Below are 19,285 nucleotides of genomic sequence, written 5' to 3' on the forward strand. Positions count from 1 at the left end.
TGCGAAATTGCATGGGGATGGATGTTAAAGATGTATGCCAATATGCCTTGCTTGGCATTAGACGATCGATTACTCAAAGTATGAAAACCCATCCAGCGTCCACGTGTTCATGTAACCTTATGTAGCAAACCGCTTTGGGATGGAGTTGCATAGAAGTGGGACGCATATAAAGTTTGATAATTGAGATTCATCATGGTCAAATCGAATTATCAATATCATCATTTGAGTGCATCCAAACGAGATATCTTCGTATTTGACATGCAGTTCGATGATGAGATTTGGGTAGTGAAAATTAGTTTGTAATTTGTAATATCTTACAGTTCCGACGAATGTTGAGGGTGATTGGACAACATTTCAGTTCTGAAAATAGGGGTATCGATACTCACTCATCCTACGAGACCAGCCACAATATTTAACCCAGCTATGGGAAGTATTAATGCCCTGGGGGATATTAAAAAACGCGAAGAAAGGGAGATAGATATAGGATGGGAGAGGAATAAATTATATATTCATTTGGCGGCGAGAAATAATCCGGGGACGTTTCATTGGAGTTTGTACTTGACGGAGGAGAAACCGGAGAGGGGATGGGTGTATCATGTTTTTGACCCGGTGCCGGATAGATGGATTTTGGAGATGCTGGGGGGGGATGAGGAGGATCGGGAGGGGGAGAAGGAGGAGGAAGAGGGTAAGGGGAATAGAGATAGTGGTGAGAGTGGAGATAGTAGTAAAGACTCTGAATTACAAGGCGAAGAGTCTAGGGAAGATGGTGACCAGCAAAGAGCTGATCATGAAGGGGAAAGCAAAGATAGACGAGAGGATCAGAAAGAAAGCAAGAAGAAATACGAAGATAAACGAAAGCGAGAGCCGGGAGATACAGGACACAACAGCGATGAAATAAGCGACAAACACGAGCAATTGGAAAGTGATAGGAGTACAAAAGAAGTAGAAGAGAATAGGAAACATAAAAGGAACAAGACAGACGATGAGGAAAAGCAAGAAAAGAATGACGGGTTGCATGATCTGGAAGATCCCCACCACAACAAGAACCACGACACAAAAGACAACAGCCACACCTTCCTCACCTCATCTTCTCTCCTCGCCGCCATTGAAATCGGAACCGACATCCAAGACATGCGCGAGATAATCGAAGAAACGATATCCACCGAATGGACGACGGGACGGAAGAAGATCGCAAAAGGGGAGAAGATCTGTCGAGAGTTTTTGCTGAAATGTGTGGAGGAATTGGAATCGGTGGGGGTGTTGAGTTTTAGGGAGGGCAAGGGGATTGGAGATTTAGAGAGGGAAGCCGAGGAGTTTGGGTTGTTGAGTGATCCGGCTTTGAACGTGGGAGCGACGAGGGGGAGGGTGTGGAAGAGTAGGGTTGTGGAATAAGGGGGGGAGGAAGGAAGGAAGAAAGAGAGAGAGAGGTGAAGTTTTGCGGCGGCAATACAACGTTGTGAGTCACCTGATTTGACCTGGCGTCTAAGATTGTTGCGAGTTTATATCCCCGATTTATTAAATTTCAAAATATTTGGCCACAACATTGAGTTTATTCTTTTTCTTTTTTTCTTTCCTGATTTCTCATGAAAGATCCGCTGTACTTGATTGCCTCGTCTAGTCTGCCTCGTCACGATCGAGAGATTCTTTCTTGCTTCATTAAAGATACTTCTGAGCCCAAGCCCGCATGTCAGTACATCCAAGAGCAGTGCGAGGATGGAGAGCTCATTCAATTAGAGGGTATAGTATCTCTCCGGAAACAACTTATCACCAAGGGTTCGCTTCCCTTCCTCCCTTCCTCCCCATCACCGACCTCGATGTCCCACTCAAAAATCTCCCCATCCACAATTTCCACGCTCCATTTTCTTCATCCACGGAAATCTCAACCTCCACAGTATCCTCACCCACCCCTCGACCCCAATATTAGGAAAAGACCACACAAATCACCACACACCATAGCAGGCGAGGCGATGTATTCTAGAGACCCCACTCGCAGCGCATGACTTCCAGTTTCAGTTTTGAAGATAAATTGGCAACGCAGATATAGGTAGCTTAAGATCGCTCGGATCCGCATTCAGAAGACACGGAAAGAAAGAGGCCATACAAAAGAAATAAGCAGTGGGAAAGGGGTACTGAAATTAGCAGAGAGTAATTAAGCGACGCTACTCTTCCTTCCACATCTTTCACATATCTATCATCAAACAACCAATCTAATACCCAGGCACCTATACATCCACCATCCCACCACTCCGAACATCTGACCAAACTCCACCATCCATTATCCATTATTCCCTATCCATCACCTCCGTAAAAACTAATTAATCCATACTCAGATACCCATCCATCCACCCATCGATCCATCAAAACACACCCTTCCAAGTTTCCCCGCCTCCCCCTCAGAAACCCTCAGAATCTAGAAAATCCATCATTAACCACCTAGACATCTACCACAAAGTCTCAAATCAAACGAGATATCAGCATCGCACACGCACCGAAAAGGAAGCGAAACGTGATCTCTCTCCTGGATGAGCGACCAAAGAAAAAAACAGATATGGAGAAAAATGGGGGAGGAGAAGAGGAAGTGTGATTCTGTACGACATGTTTGAGGAGAACATTCTGCGATCATACGCGCTTTGGTTCGTTTGCAATATTACCCGAGTCTTGAATACCAAATCAATGCAGCATAAATCGTCACAAAAACAATTGCTAAAACCTCGCTGCCATTCTACGAATTCTTCAGTCGTATCACGTCACATCGCGTCACGTTACAAACACACACAAATCAACCTCCCAATTCCACAAGGAAAAGAATTCATTCATTTAGTCTATTCTAGCCCCGTCCCAGCCCGTCCAGTCCAGTCCGGTCCAGTCTAACCAAATAAATAGGTAGCAAGACCAAGACCTAGACCAAGACCAAAACCCAGAGATATGAAGGTAGGTAGGTAGATGAATAGGTATCAACTTCTCCCATGCCCGCCAGCCAACCAACCAACTACTCACTTCTTTCCCTTCCCCCATGCAGTCAACCAATCCATCCCCACCCACCCACCAAAAAAGACTTTTATAAATCCCATGCAAATGATCCATCCATCCATTCACCCATCCAGCGTGAGTCATAATGCGATGCCATAAAAAAAGAGAACGGATGTATTACCATGCTATGCTATGCTATGCTATGCTATGCTATGTTATGTTATGAAATGCCACGCGATACCATGCAAGAAAAAAGCTTGCAATACATTCTCAAGAATCATCAAAAGCAGCAATAAAATGAGTCGATGAACAGTAGGAGAAATTCATGATGTTTACTAGTTGATTATTGGCCAGCCTTCATCTTCCATCCACCACTTTAATCTTCATAAGCATCACCATACTCCCACATGCCCTGGCGATTTTGTCTAGCCTCAGTTTGACTTTGAGTCAAACTTTTAATAACATCCGCAAATCCTTTCTCCCAACCCTTCAATTTGGTTGGAACCATGCTAAGACCCAAAGCTACGATATCATTATTGATGCTATCGTTCAAGTTTTGACTCTTAGTATCGAACAATGTGACATACAAAGTTCCATCTGGAGCTGTATAATCGACATTTGCGACGAGTTCCCTATTGGCGATGTTGTGGTTAAGATAGCTAATTGCCTCTTTCATATAATCCCCGTCTGTAGGAAATTGAAGAAGAGTCAAGATAGCATCAACAGCTTGTGGGCGAAGTTTTTGCGTAGAGAATTGCGGTTGTGAAAGTGGTCGGAGACGAGACCAAGGAATTTTCTCGCTGTTACCATAATCGATATAAACAATTTCTGCTTCCTTAGCAGTACGATCATTGGAGCGGATGCGACCACGATACCATTGATCATCCTCGGAAAACTTGGCCGCAACGTAGTCGCCAGCCTTTGGTGGACCAGGGAGACTAGTTGAGTTGGATGGGTTCAAATGGAAAGACTTGAATTGAGTCATCATAGTCTCAAGAGCCGAAGTGCCAGTACCAATGATCTGGAGTTTCAACTTTCCATCGTCATTTACCTGGGTGACAATGACATCTCTGTAATCCTTTTCTCTCTTGATCTGAGTGACCTCATCATCATTGGCAGGCTGGTATTCTTCTTCTTCTTCCACATCTAAAGATGGATCCCAATCTGCCCAAAGACCCTTTCGAGCATCCTTTGCACGCTTCTCAGCTGCTAATAATTCCTTCGAGTTTCCGGATTGTTCTGCAGAGTGTTGATGAACAGTTGCATAACCTTCCTCGACCAAGATTTTACCAAAACTCTCCTTGTTGATGTAAAGTTCACCAATGAAGCCACCAACTTTATCGGTATTATATACATCAATTTCAACATCACGTTGTGATAATCTTCGTGTAGCTAAATCGTGTGCTTCCTTGCCAAATGGTTCGCTCTTATCGGTTGGGTTCCTAGCAGATTTGGGAGCTCGAATACCAGCAAGAACGAAGTTGAGTTTAATGCCTTCACGAGGCACGAGTACAACAAATCGGCCGCCTCCTTTGACAAAGTCAACAATGGCAGGGATTCTCTTTTGTCGTTGTAGTGATCCAACATGTAGCTTAGCCTTCTGGACAGTCTCAGATGCATCGGCATATTGCTTTGCCTTTGCGGCCTTTCCTGACCACATTCCTTTCTTTTCTTCCTTGGCTTTCTCTTGTGCAGCCAACAAATCGTCGTAATTAGGAGCGCGGTCGGTGTCATCTCTTCGATGACGAATTACGGAAGCCCAACCTTCTTGAACCAATTGCAATCCAATATTCTTATCATTCAAAGTAACGGTGGCAACTTCCTTTGCATCATAATCTTCAGTACCTGGTCTTGATCCATCGATGCTGATTCGGACATGTTTTCCGATCAGGCGTTTTCGAAGGAATTCCTTAGCCTCGTCTCTAAAAGGCGCTTCAGATGACTCAGTAGGTCTAGGTCCACGAATACTACTAATGTTTATGCGCTTCTCAACACCTGCCTTGTTCTGGACAAAGATTTGATCGGCGCTGAAGATTTTGGTAACAGTCGCTTCGAGACTTCCACCTGCGCCGTTGTTCTTTACAACATGGTCCTTGAACAGACCGAGTTTAGCATTTTGTGCACGCTTTTCAGCCTCACGTAATGTTGCCATATCTGAGCCAAGGAGTGTTGAATGGAAATCGGTGCATCGTGCAAGTCCAGCTTCGAGGATAAATTTGGCAATAGTTCCCTTGGGATGGATAACTGAAGCAATGAGTTGATTTTGCGGGCTAAGTCCAAGAATATGGATTTTAACATTTCTTTGCAATAATCGTTCCTCGACGAAACGTCGTGCTTCGTTTCCAAATGGTTCTGCAGGAGCTGTTTGTCCATTCGATGGGTTGACTCGCTCAGTAGCTGGTGCGCGAATACCAGCAACCAAAGTCATAACTAATTATTGTCAGTTAATTATATCACACACATGAATCTGCTTATCTGACCTTGAATATGCTGCGTAGGAGCAACAATCAAACGCACGAGCATTCGATCACCACTCAATATACGTTCGACCAAACCATCCACTGTCTTTCCCTTCCATGTATCTAAGAAAGACTCTGGGTTGCCCATGTCATGCTGAACCTCAATACGTCCACCATTTTCTTGCCATAGACCCTTGTCTTCACTGCGAGCGGTAGCTTCGTATAAACGTAAGGCGTCGAGTTGTTGAAGGGCTGATTCCGAATCTTCCTTTCGGCCAGCATCTTCTCTTAGTTTGAGCCAACCTTCCTTTATCATTTCTTCGGGTAGTTTCGTTCCATCATTGAGGAAAACAAGTCCATATTCGCGCTTAGTATTTGGAATTTGGTACAACACTTGGAATTGTACAACCTTGCCCACTACTAATTTTCGCAAGGCATCGCGAGACTGAAATGCAAATGGTTCGTCGCCTTCCTTTCGCAGATGCGGTGAAGTGCAGTAAGCTAAGGACAAAATGCGCTCGAGATCAGGGTTCTCAACTGAGGTAAGTACAAGACTGTCGCCGCTCAAGACGGATTTAACTTTTGCTTGATTGAGAACCATTTTGCTATAATCGGATGGAGGTACGTTGGCAAGTCGTTTCTTTCCAAGTGGTGGAATTCGGGGACTAGGAAATGGTTCAGGTAGGTTAGCAGATTCCTGAGAAGCTTTTGATGTCGATGAGCAACTAGAAGATTTGCGATCATTAGAAATGCCTGCCGCAGAGCCAATTTTGAATGTCTTGACACCCATGTTGATTGTAATGAAAGATTCAACAATGGTGTAGGCAGAGGTATAGGTATAGGTATAGGTATGCTTGTAGGTATGCGTGTAGTTGTAGTTGTAATTCTTGTTGTAGATTTATTGAATTCGAGTAAAAGAGAGTTGTTTGTCTCTGCTATTTGAGTTGCAGGTACCAGGTAGGTTTAAGTAGTCGGTATTGCGGTAAGATAGTGAATCTCGCCAAAGCAATACAGTAGAATGTTTTCGTTTTATATGTGTTCGAGGTACAATCTGCTGGATGCCGTATGAAATTTGGTTTGAGAGAGAGTGAATCTCAAAGTAGGATGTGCAAAATCGAAATTGCAAATTAGACTTTCCAGATCTGGGTTATAAGATTTCTCAAAGCTGAAGCTCCTTCTCCGATTTGTGGTTGAGCGACGAATGAATTGATCATGGTGACAATCGACAAATTGAAGCTAGTTTGGGGGAGAGTGGTGACTAGTCATCAACTTCCCCCTTCTCATGAATTCACTTCTCTCATCCAATGATTCTACTCCCAATTTCTGATTCTCAATTCGTTCATTCATACCTAGGTCGGTAGCCTTCTCATAACCTTCATTTGAGTGGCGTAAAAAGCGGATTGCGACAGGCAGTTCTTGTATACATATGCGGTGAGGGTGAGGGTGAGGATGTGGATGAGGGGAAGGAGGAAAAGGGAATATTGTACAACTTACATAGGGAATCAAGTAAAATGCAATAGATAGTATAAGAAATGCAGAATACAATGTTTTATTCAATGAGCAAAAGAATCGAATATATCAGGTATTTCAATTCTCCTTAAATAGTCAATTAGATGGTAAAATGATAAAGATGGAAAGAGGTCAAGTGTTCTCTTGGAGCTCCATCATCCATTTAGATGAGGCTACATTTTATATAATTTCATTACTGTAAGGTCCCATTGAACCCTTGATGTGGGGTAATGATCTGGAAGAGATGATTGGCGCATGAAGCGAAGACGTAGTTCAATGGAGCTTTAATCCATGTTGTCCGGAGATCATGTTCGAAATGTATGGTTACCCTTTAGCCAGCTGAGAGTTATATGTAACGTATACTGTCTTGGGTATGTAGGTGAGAACACTGTTGTAATTTGATGTAATGTAATGTAATGCAATCGAAGTGAACATGGAGAATGAGATTTAATTTCAATACTGGAGTACCTAGGTAGTAGTTATAACAAGCAAACTGCAATGGCGAGACGAACGGGATAATGGGAGCTTTAAATCTATATAAATCGATGAACCCTACTTGGGCGAGGGGCAAGAGTATTAGCCTCGGTCACCAGGACAAAATGATGCAATATTGTACTATATATGCTAAAGTTGATTATTGCTTGTTCTTTGTGAAGCTTTGTGAAGCTTTGTGAAGCAAGCTTCAATTCAATGTAGTAATTTGTGTTAAAATCATAGACGAGAGTATTTAACACTCGAATCAAGCTTATAATAGAATCATTGACTTCGAAGTTGAGATGAATATAGTTTTTTTCTATTCAGTTTGATAATTCATAAATCACAAGTTGATCAAACTCATGGGGGTAAAACGACTGCTTTTCTGTTGGAACTAGACACAGCAGGCAAACTAAGCTAAACTATTCATACCCCTTTTCTATTTTCATTAGATCATGTCATTTGGTTTCATACCTTTTTGTCTGATACACCATTTATGCAGCAATACCGATGACACCTATGGGAATATTAGTAATGCGTTCAATAGCTGCATCTTCAGTGAATGAATAACATACCACAAGCTGGTCTGGTTCCGGCATTACCAGTCTTCTTGGACTCCTCGTTCTCTCCCTTACCGAGATCATCAGTTCCGGAGTGGACAACAACGGTACGCTGAGAGGGTTGTTAGTAATCATATATTAATGATGCGAGAGAGTACATACGCCAATGACGCTCAATGGACCAATCAACTTAATGTGACTGTCTTGAACGGAACCGGTAGCATTTCCTTGGGCATCAGTCTTGAAGTTTCCAAGATCACCTACATGGCGAACCTCATCGGTAGGAGCACCGTGGGTCTGACCGTGTGGGTTGACTAGAACATTGAGTCAGCCTTATGTTCCGTTACATGTATAGGTACTCCATCCAAAGCTTGAGAATCGTAGAAATGAGGACCGGCAGATGTGCAGCCGTTAGTGTTGTCACCAAATTGATGAACGTGCATGCCACGCTCAGCATTGGCATCGTTTCCGGTGATGTTCCATGTGATGGTGGTTGGGGAGTTCTCCTCGGATTGCTCGAAAGTAACGGTACCGGAGACCTTGGAGTCACCTCGGACGGTAGCAACTGATATCGAAAGAACCAGGGTTAGTTCATATTTCATACCATGCTTAGAACCGTGAAACAATGAAAGATTAAAAAGGAATGCGAAGATATGAGAATGATGTAGATTAGATGCTTGATTAGAGATAGTTTACCCATCCGGGTATCCCATTGATAGAGGAAATGTGCTCAAAAGCTCTCTAGCTGACCCCGCCATTGGTTACACCATTACAGATGTGGGGTAGGGACGGCAGATATTGATATTATAGATATAAAACTTACCTGCTTTAACCATTTTGATGGATTATAAGATTAAATTTGTTGATTTGGGAATTTTTGAGGTTCTAAATGAGGATTTTGAAGTTGTTGTCGATTGCAAGAAACAGTAGAATAGGAAAGAAAGAGGGGTGGGAACTCGTTGGAAGCTTTGAACATTCCACAACGAAAGTGGGGTCTGGTAAATGGCAATTCATCTGCACGATTATCAATTCAATCATCTTTATTTCCGAACACCGGACGAATCCCTTTGCTGTGAGATTACATAATCGTTGGTAGTTGTCAAACACTGACGTCGATGGAAAGGCAATGACTCCACAGTATGATACCAGTTGAGTAGTCAACATCATGTAAATGCTCAGAATTGAATTTAATATCAAAGCTGTATATTTGAAATTTATCGACAAATGATATGCCGATGTTCAAAACTCTATGGCTGGCACAACGAGCCTTGGATATCTCAATCTAATGCTCTGGTATTCCTTCTCAAAGCGTCGCTCTTCGCAGTCTTCTCCATCGTCGCGAAGCTCAGGGTCGTCCTCATCAATATCAACACTCGATATCAACACTCCATTCGTCGCCCGGTCATTGATTCTTGCTGAGATGCCAATAAAATCAGAAATTTCCGTATTTGCTTATATCGAGAATCGGAGGATAGAACCCTTCCGGCAATTGTCATCCTTGCTGGCTTTCTACCAGGCACCGGTATTGTAATCTCCAATAACTTCGACACCACAGCACATGTGAGTGAAGAACCCCCATAGCCGCATAAGCATATACCGCCAAAACATACTATGTACAACAGGGATATGTGCTGCTGCCGGTTTCACTGTGAATTTCATGCTCTCCTTCTATACAGAGGAGCCTGAGGATATCCTTGCCCATATTCAGCCACCGTTTCAAGTATTTTCCCATTCATACAACTCCATGCCACTGGCAATCATCAGTATGATAATATGGTAATCACCATAATTGGCCCTCTTTATTGCCACGGCAAGTCAAAGTGGTGAGAGTACATATTGGCTTGATGTACAGAACGCAGTGCCTCCCTACCCCTGAATTTCAAGCGCCAGTGCTTTTGCTGTAAGGTTCGCAATTTTCGTGAACAATTGGATTATTATGCCAAGAAACGTAATACAGTAGTGCTCCTCATATTGCCTTTGTCAAAGAAGGCTCCGTGATCATACAAAAGTCAACGCTGTTAGTTTATAGGAGGATATCAAATAGGGGTTTCGGAAAGGTAAAACGACTGAGAGGTTTTCTGAACATCGTTCCGCCCAAACCTCCGCATGGGCTAAGTATCAAGAAAGAGCCGTTTGAAAAGGATTCTTATCAAAAGGATTACTTGGCGAACTTGGCTGCCAGAGCCCACAGATATCTTACAATCTTACCATGCGCTGGCTAATTGTGAATCAGTGGTGACACGTGTAGGGACAATTTACAGACATGGCTGTGATGTTAAACGGATGAATGGCGAAAAGTAAAAGAAATTGGAATGCCAACAAATGTGAGGATAGAATGAAGCAAATGGTCTTTGTCAATACTGATAAACATGTGGTTCAATGTTTTCTCTGTGCTCTGTGCTCTGAAATCTGAAATCTGACATCTGAAATCTGAAATCTGAAATCTGAAATCTGAAATCTGAAATCTGAAATCTGAAATCTGAAATCTGAAATCTGAAATCTGAAATCTGAAATCTGAAATCTGAACTCATACTCAAGTTTGATGCTACTAACTTCTCTTTCATCACATGGGATCCACGTGGTATGTGACTTTCAGGAGTTCGGGATGGAGAACTACTGGAGACCCTTCACCCTTCTCAAACCTCTTCTGGTACAAGATTGACGATCAATATTTGATATCATTGATCCTGTGCTTCATCTAACCTAAGGGCTTCGGATTGGGGACCCGATGGTAGTTTTAAGAATAACCTTACTTCGTCTCGTCTCGAGACGATTGACATGATTGACATGATTGACATGATTGACAGTAGGAGGTATGCTATGACAGAAAACCCAACATCAGATCTTCGATTATAGCTGGCTTACCTTTGATACACATCGGATGTATCTGCATTGTGTGCCGTCGTCTTGCATTTTTGAATGATGTTAGCCACACCCACACCCACACACACACACACACACACAGCCCTACCATGAGGCTTATTAACCCATTCTTTTTCCTTTCTTTTTACTGTGCCATCCATCATTGATGTAATAGATAAAAATGCGTGAGCGGGGCGAAGTCTTTTAAAGTGATAGCACCAATGAAATGGCAAGAATGAATCAATGAATGAATGAATGAATAAATGAATAGCAAAGACATTGATTGACAATGACATTCCTGTCTAAAGGGTAAAAGGGTCAAGATATATGAATGTATGAAGATACCTAGTACCTATGTATATGTAGGTATATATGAATGAATGAAAGAATGAACGAGCAAATGAACACCAAGCTACTAGGTAATAAGCTTATTGATGGATGGATGGATTGATTGAATTGCTTGACGCGTACAAACTACTTGACCCCCATTGATCAAGAATTAAGAAAGGTCTAGATATAGAATTTTAATCTTACAATGATTTAAATCTTATTATTACAATTACATCTGGGCACAAATAACCTTTTTAAAAGTGGTGGTCAATCAACCCAATCAACATTCGAGAGCTTGCGACGACACTCAGCTGCTCCAGAACATTTAATAGTACAATGTAATAATAAATATTACCGACCGACCTACCGTCGTGTGTACAAAGATAAAGACCAAAATCAAAATCAACAACATATACGACTTCACACACAACAAACATATAAAACTACCTACCTTTGAATAAGACAAAAGACAAGCAAGGCCTTATTAACATCTTCCCCTTGAGTCATTTATTACTTACGCAGTCACTCGCTTTTATTTATTGAAATATCTACTACAAATATCTTAATCTTTTTTGGAAATCGTTGCTTATTATCACAACATTCCCTTCCCCCGCAGAAAAATCGAAAGGTCTACCAGTACGTAAAGGATCAATTGTTAGTCCCCAGTCAAGATTGCATTTGCATTGCTTTGATACGGAGACTCGGATTACCCGTATTGAAATCTCCCACATTGTCGCAAAACCTGGGCAAGCAAGCATTTTTGTTGCACGACACCGCGCATAAGCTCAGCATTGAGACGACGACGTTTCGTGATTCTCTGGAAAATTCGACACTCACTGACGCTCCATTAAAATCGACCCATTAGCTATCCTTCCCCCTAAGCACAATCTCCCTCACGAGCAGCAAATGGGAATCGTCTCGACGGTCTAATCGCGCGGAGCACGCCAGATGCTCAGAAACTAAGATACAATCATAATAAACTGGCTGGTCGATTCGTAGGTTCCCAGATTTATTACGGTACATACGAATTTATTGGGAACGTGAGCTCTTGCGCAGATTCGTATTATCGCAACCATGTCCTTCCACGCGAATGGTGGGCGACGCTACGGACATGTACCTCCAGCACAATACGGTGCACCAACAGGTCAACCCTCGAACAACTCGAGTCAAGGCTTGCATAGGCAGTCTAGTTTTGACAATGGAGATGATGCTGCATTTTTTGACCCGGGTAATAGCGGATACCAACCTGCCCCGCCATCATCGGCGAGGGCTTCAATGCCATCAGAAGAATTATACATACCAAATAACTCAATGAGCCCACAATCGCCTGGCAGATCGTCATTTGGAACACCTGGTAGTCCCGCTTTGTCGGGATATCAACATCAATACCAACCTATGAATGGATCTCAATCCCCCTCACTTCCCCAACAGCCTGCATATAACCCTCAGAACTTTGCCAGGTCTCAGTCGCACTCGCAGCCTTCGCAATATCGTCCTCAACCCTCATATAGCCCGAGCATTTCCAGTCAACACCAATACTCAAATTCTACATCTTCCAACCATCAGCCGTATAATCCTGCAGCTTATCAGCCATCGCAATATCCCACACGCGCTTCGTCTACTGCCTCTGCGTACAACAATTACAACAATTCCTATGCGCAAACTCCTACCTCTACATCGGCATCCTATTGGTCATACAATTCTTCGTCGCCTCCAGCTCGCGCAAGTGCTATATATGAAAGTTACATGGATTCGCCACCTTTGAGAAGTCCAAGCTATGCTCCTCACTCGGCTCCTTTACCCCCAAGGCAGGCTTCATATAATCCACCGCCTTCTTCAACTCCATATCCAACTAACGGGGACAATTTTGCTGAAGACGACTATGATTACAGGAGAACTACACAAATGCCCGCATACCCGAATATCCCCGGCGGTGTTCTTCGAGAGAATTCAACTGACTCCATACCTCAAGAAATCCCTCCTATTCCTCCGCCCAAACGTTCTTCGACAAATTCTTCAAATGCCCCCGTGATACCTATGCCTGCCTCTCCTGGAACCACACTACAGAGACACCCAACACAAAGACCCTTGCCTAGTGCGCCAATGGAACAAGGTACTGGAGATGAAGATGATTGGGGTCTAGGAATTCAAGGTAAGACAGACGAAGAACTCACCCAAGAACAAATTTTTGCGGATATTGGAGATGCCCTTGGAACTTCCCACCGGAATGGAGACCTTCTGGATGGTGAATTACATCGATATGACTCAAGAGCAACTACTGTTCATTCTGGCGCTGGTGTTGACCGTTTTCCATCTACAGCTTCTACATTACATACCGAGGGACCTTCTTACGATGATTACGAAGATGACGAAAGCGATTTAGAAGCAGCTGCTGGCCTCGAAGCTATGCGCATTGCTGAAGAACAGGAATCCCATGGACTAGGTTCGGGGGGCTTAAGTTTTGGTGGACCATACGAAGGACAGCCATCATTTTACGAAGGACAACCATCACATCAAACTCAGCTACCTCAAGGGGAAAGTAGTGATAGTGATTTCAAAGGTATGGATTTAGGCCTCGCTGGCGGTGGCTACGACGCACGTATGTCTTACGGAGATGATTTTGCTGGTATGAGTACAGAGCATAGCAGTGAGATGGAAGATCAAAGTCGACCATTACCGACACCGCACCAACTTAGTCGTTCTGACAGTCGCGCCCAAAGAGGTGGTTTGGGAGGAATGGCTGACTACTCGATGCCCGGCGAGGGTGAACTTCATCCCTTTCCTGCTTTTGAAGAAGCCAGGGTTGATAACTACGGTACAGGCGGCCTAGAAAGGCCAACTTCTCATGCTCACCGGTTGAGCTTCGACGAAGGTGATGAGAATCCAATTCAATCCCGAATTTTAGATTCTCGGCAAAGTGGTAGGTCTGGAAGTGATAGCCCCCCGAGAGATGAAATTCCAGATATGTTCTACCATCCGGGGCCGGGATCTTACCAACGGCCACTTCCGGCAGTTCCTCCAATGTCCGAAAATAGGACACCGCAATTACAACCAGCTGGCTCTTACCGCAATTCGCATGGTTATTCACACTCCTACTCTTCCAGTGTCGACAGCGTGAGGCCGTATCCTCCTAGTGGACCGGAAGCATACCCACAGAATACACTTCAGCCGGCCCTTCAATATGTCCCCAGATCATCGTCTCTTCATAGTCACAGCAATACTGCACAAACAATACCTCCCGTTCGCTCGAAAACAGATGCCGAGGAGCGTCAAGCCAGAGCAAAGGGCAACAGACAATCTATGCTTCGCTCGGCTGCAGGACTAGATGGTTATGATGCATCTACTCCAGCGTCTCTAGGGACGCTTGATCTACCCGCTTTGCCAGCCGGCCGCCGTAAGAAGTTTTCACCTGGAAGGTTATCAACAGCCGAATTCCGCAGGTGTACAGAGCCATGGGCTTTGAGTGGAATTGCAGGTTGGATACGAGAGATGGCTGGCGGGGAGACAGGCGAAGGCGAATCAGATCTCCGAGTAAAAACTATCGAAGATGGCCTTATCGCTCTATTCACCCACATGGTACCAACCATGAATACGGCGGATGCAGAAACCCTTAGTGAAAAAGTCGTAAAGTCTATGTTTGACGCTGGGATTCTGGTGAAAGATGAAGAATGGGTCAAATTTGGTCAAGGTGAAGTATCTGGTGTATTATGGCAATTGACAGGGTCAGGATGCTATGCGCCAAAGGTTCATGAACATGAAATCGAAGGACGATGTTATTCACATCACTGTACTCGCACACTAAAAAAGATCAACTTACAGTCCCAAACTCTGGAACCATCTAGAAAATCCGAGGACTGGATCACTTTCTTTAAACTGACAAAGGAAATCCTTGGGGGTGTAACCAAGAAAGAGATTGAGTTACAGAATAACCTTCACGAGATAGTCATGTCAGAGGATATCTACATGGATCAGATTAACGTGTTACGTATATTATATCGAGACAATCTTGCTTCGTGGCAACCTCCTATCATCGCAAAAACGAAAATCACAAAATTTGTTGCTTCTGTTTTCGGGAAAGTCGAAGCCATTAAAGATGTTAATGAAAATCATCTACTTGCGCAATTAAAATACAGACAAAAAGAACAAGGACCTTGGGTGACGGGCTTTAGCGACATTTTCAGAGAATGGATAAGGAAGGCTAAGTCCGCATATATCGAATATGCGGCTGGGTTCCCATACGCCACCTATCTTGTTCGAAGAGAAGCAGACAGAAATATTCTTTTCCGCCAATTTCTAGACCAAGCTCGAGACAACAAGCTCTCCGGTCGACTAGATTGGAACACATATTTAAAGGCCCCGATCACAAGGTTGCAGCGCTATGGTCTCCTCCTTGGTACTGTTCTCAAAAATATGACCAAAGATAGCGACGAGAAAGCAACTCTAGCGATAGCCATTGAAGAAATTAAGGCAGTCACCCTAGAGTGTGATGCTAAGGTTGAGGAACAGAGCAGAAAAGTTGATATGATTGAGCTCCAGTCGAAGCTCTATCTTCGCCCTGGCATGGAGCGTGTCGAGCTCAATCTGGATCATCTCGGCCGTGAGCTCCTTCATAGAGGAGATTTGCAGCGTGCAGGTAATAATCGATTCACCTGGTTGGAAACCCATGCTATCCTCTTCGATCATTACTTTGTTTTAGCCAAGAGTGTTATTCAACGAGATGCCAATGGTCTGCGGAAGAAGGAAGTTTATGATGTATCAAAACTTGTGAGTGCAGACTAACCCCCAGTTACATAGCATTACTGACATGTATTCTAGCCGATTCCAATGCAGCTTTTGGTTCTCGAAAGCAGTGACGATGATCCAGTGCAGAAGTCTGCCGTGAAGGGTATTGGAGCTGTCACTACAACTGTCGCGAAAACTGCCCCAGCAAACGCTGCCGAAGCAAGGTTGATGCGTACTGCCACGAACGCTACTAGCGGACTTGAGCGAATGCAAACATTAGAGCATACAACCTCTAATAATTCAGTCTCGACTACAGCTTCCGTGACAAGACTTAATTCGAATAATATGAATGATAACGATGCAAAGGTCATGTATCCATTCCGTATCAAGCATCTGGGCAAAGCCGAAGTTTATACTCTATATGCTCCATCGGCCGCGAATCGAGACAAGTGGTGTGATAAGATAATCGAAGCAAAAACTCGTTATGCAGCGGCTCTTTTTGCCCAAAATGCTGAGCCTTTCCGTCTTAAAGTTGTTGCCGATAGTGCTTTTGCCTATGACAACGCGACAATCTATCAGCAGAGGGCTCTCATTTCTATTTCTGGTACACCACTAGATAGAGCTGTCAGGGATATGGAACACAGTTATGGATCAAAACCTCGGCCGTCTCCGGTATGCAGAGCTCAAGTAAACTGCGCAGTGTCGTTTATGTCATATGGAAAACTTTTGATTGCAATTGGAACAGATTATGGGGTTTATATTTCCGAGGCATCGAATCCTCGAGGATGGTCAAGAGTAAGTACAGCCTGATGCCAATTCAACAGACTTGAAGCTAATTTTGATAGACTATTCAGATGCCCAAAGTTACACAAATCGCCATTCTCGAAGATTTCTCCCTGTGCATCATCATTGCCGACAAATCTTTGGTTGCATATCATCTCGACGTTATCATTCCTGCTTCAAACTTCCCTGGGACTAATACAGACTCATCTCGACGAGCACCTCAAAAGCTCTCCGGTGCTCGCGACGTATCATTCTTCGCTACAGCTCGTATGAAAGAAAGAACCCTAGTCTTCTACAAGAAAAAGGAGAGTCTTCACTCCGTCTTCAAAGTTCTAGAGCCAGTTGTTCAAAAATCCTCGGAGAAAAAGTCTCGTCTTTTTGGTAAACGTTTCGGTGGTAATACTGAATTTTTCCGTGAATTCGACGAATTCTATATTCCAACCGAATGTTTCACCATTAATCTCTTCCAATCTTATATTGCCATCTCGACTCAAAAAGGATTTGAACTCTTGACTCTCGACAAAAAAGTACCAATGAGTATTCCAGATACCAAAAATCAAAATATAGCATCCATAGCCGCTCGACTACAAGGTCAAAGACCTTTAGGTATGTTCAGGCTTTCTGATGCTGAATTCCTTCTATGTTATGCGGAATGCGGCGTCTATGTCGATAAACATGGCGAAGTATCTCGATCCGTCATAATGGAATTCGTAGGAAGAGCCAAAACGGCAGCTATGTATGGTGCCTACTTGGTACTCTTCGATAGCGATTTTGTCGAGGTGAGGAATGCAGAGAATGGTAGATTGAGACAGGTTATTGCGGGTAGTGATGTAAGATGTCTTGATGCAGGTACAAACCCACAGGGAGCAGGCGCAAATTCTATGGCTACTATGAATCCGATGGGTGGCGCGGGAGGGGCTATGAATAGGACGTTGAAGTTGGCAATGGCACATCCGGAAATTGTGGGGAACCAGATTGTGCTGGAGATGGTGCTTAATGAGGGCCATATGGAATAGGTGGCGAGGTTGTGAGCTAGTGTATGATCGCGCAACCATACGAACGAATGAAAAGTCGGCTCGGGGTTAAGGAATGAGTGGAGGAGGATTAGATCTTGATTGATAATGATTTGAATGAATGGTTGGGCAGGCGAGTTTTGCCTCTGACTACTGGACAAAAGGAGATGGGTCTGATGGGAGGGAAGGATGGAAGGAGGGAGGAAGGATAGTGTTTTTATGTGCATATAATACCATACCACCAGTTGTAACTGGCGTTTTTCTAGAAATTATGGATTGATTGATGAGGAGTTTTTATTCTATGATGATTCGTCTTTTTTTGTTTGATCTCTTACTCTGAATATGTTTTCGATTGTTTGATACAGATCTCCTGAATTGGCTTTGAAAGTTGGAATGACTTGTGAGATTCAGACGTTGTAAAACGTTACATTCTAGAGAGGATGCAGAAGTTCTGGATCTTAAAAGTCAAAAGTCTCGTTTATTTTGACTTGACAGCATGGAACTCGGTCAGCTCACTTACTACATAGGATTCGATGCGATGTAATGTAGACTCAAAACTCGAATGATCCTCTGCAAAATATAAATATAAAACATTTAACATTATGGAAGCAGAAAATTAGATGATGATCATTCAGGGGTGGATGGGTGAGAGATACTAATTATCTCGTCATTTTCTCATTATTATTTTTTTACCTTATGCAATCTTACATCTCTTGTATATCCGACTATTGTACGCTGAAGATAGATAGCTTTTTTATGTATTTCGGGTTTGGTTGGTTTGCTAGATGTTGGTTCTGGGTTCTGGGTTCTGGGTGTGATGTTTTTTCTTCGTGTTGGGTTTTGTTGATGTGTGGTGGATGGTGGGTGGTGGGTGGTGTATGATGTTAAGAAGGGGGGCGGGAGGAATGGGAATTAGAAGGTTGTGAGGAGTAGTAGTATTACATTTGTCATATATACCATTAATACAGCAACTTTGAATGATAATACGCTATCGAATTCTATGTTTTATTATTATTAAACTTTCATCTCATCTCATCTCGTCTCGTTTCTAGAGGAATAATCCAATCCGATCTAATAAAACTCGATATCATTTCATTTCATACTATTCGAAAATCATCATTCTGAGTGAAACTAATCAAAGGATGTATATTTTTCAAGCATCCAAGCATCCAAGGACTAATACCTAGCTAGCTAGGTATGTATACCAGTATATATGAATGAAATTGTTAAGAATATACAAGTGAAGTCCTACAAGAAACCAAGTAAATCGATCATATATTTATTGTCTAAGAAAAATGGATAAAACCCAACTCCTTCCCCTTCCCTTTCCCCATCTCTATTACAAATTCCAGCTTTTACTATATAGAGTTGTTCGACGTAGGGATGTAGAGGAAGGAGAGTGAGTATGTTGCTAGATCCGTCCACTTATATTGATGGATTTTAGTTGGATATACGATAAGGAGAGTTGTGTTAGGTGCGTATCAATACATAATGTTGCTAGACGGGGGAATTCAAGTAGGTAGGTATGCATTGTTATGATGGATTGATATCGATGGATATATTGGTGAGGTTCGTCGAAATTATTGTGGCTTGACTCAAGAGT

At 43.1% G+C, this 19,285-nt stretch overlaps 4 protein-coding genes across 4 annotated transcripts; 2 read left to right on the forward strand and 2 right to left on the reverse strand.

The window, feature by feature from the left end:
- Nucleotides 1–423: 423 nt before the first annotated feature.
- EAE97_000320 (uncharacterized protein) lies at nt 424–1,392 on the forward strand (the record flags this gene model as incomplete). Its single annotated transcript, XM_038870830.1, has 1 exon — nt 424–1,392. The coding sequence occupies one exon, from the start codon at nt 424–426 to the stop codon at nt 1,390–1,392; it is 969 nt and encodes a 322-aa protein (XP_038738191.1).
- A 1,954-nt stretch (nt 1,393–3,346) lies between these two features.
- EAE97_000321 (uncharacterized protein) lies at nt 3,347–6,219 on the reverse strand (the record flags this gene model as incomplete). The annotated part of the gene is made up of 2 exons (XM_038870831.1): nt 3,347–5,400; nt 5,451–6,219. 2 exons carry the CDS (start codon nt 6,217–6,219, stop codon nt 3,347–3,349), a joined length of 2,823 nt encoding a protein of 940 aa, XP_038738192.1.
- A 1,687-nt stretch (nt 6,220–7,906) lies between these two features.
- On the reverse strand, nt 7,907–8,808 carry EAE97_000322 (uncharacterized protein; the record flags this gene model as incomplete). The annotated part of the gene is made up of 5 exons (XM_038870832.1): nt 7,907–7,929; nt 7,988–8,084; nt 8,135–8,269; nt 8,332–8,537; nt 8,796–8,808. The coding sequence occupies 5 exons, from the start codon at nt 8,806–8,808 to the stop codon at nt 7,907–7,909; spliced, it is 474 nt and encodes a 157-aa protein (XP_038738193.1).
- A 2,785-nt stretch (nt 8,809–11,593) lies between these two features.
- EAE97_000323 (uncharacterized protein) lies at nt 11,594–17,970 on the forward strand. The gene is made up of 3 exons (XM_038870833.1): nt 11,594–15,928; nt 15,980–16,681; nt 16,732–17,970. The coding sequence occupies exons 1-3, from the start codon at nt 12,239–12,241 to the stop codon at nt 17,683–17,685; spliced, it is 5,346 nt and encodes a 1,781-aa protein (XP_038738194.1). The 5' UTR covers nt 11,594–12,238; the 3' UTR covers nt 17,686–17,970.
- Nucleotides 17,971–19,285: the final 1,315 nt, after the last annotated feature.

Source organism: Botrytis byssoidea, assembly GCF_014898295.1.
Source record: "Botrytis byssoidea strain MUCL 94 chromosome Unknown BBYS_001, whole genome shotgun sequence".
NCBI lineage: Eukaryota > Fungi > Ascomycota > Leotiomycetes > Helotiales > Sclerotiniaceae > Botrytis > Botrytis byssoidea.

What these genes read in the sequence shown, in the direction of transcription:
- EAE97_000323 (XM_038870833.1), top strand. Translation starts at nt 12,239, where the DNA reads ATGTCCTTCCACGCGAATGGTGGGCGACGCTACGGACATGTACCTCCA. An exon ending in TTTATGATGTATCAAAACTT is followed by an intron (nt 15,929 to 15,979) that starts GTGAGTGCAGAC and finishes CATGTATTCTAG; the next exon opens with CCGATTCCAATGCAGCTTTT. An exon ending in ATCCTCGAGGATGGTCAAGA is followed by an intron (nt 16,682 to 16,731) that starts GTAAGTACAGCC and finishes TAATTTTGATAG; the next exon opens with ACTATTCAGATGCCCAAAGT.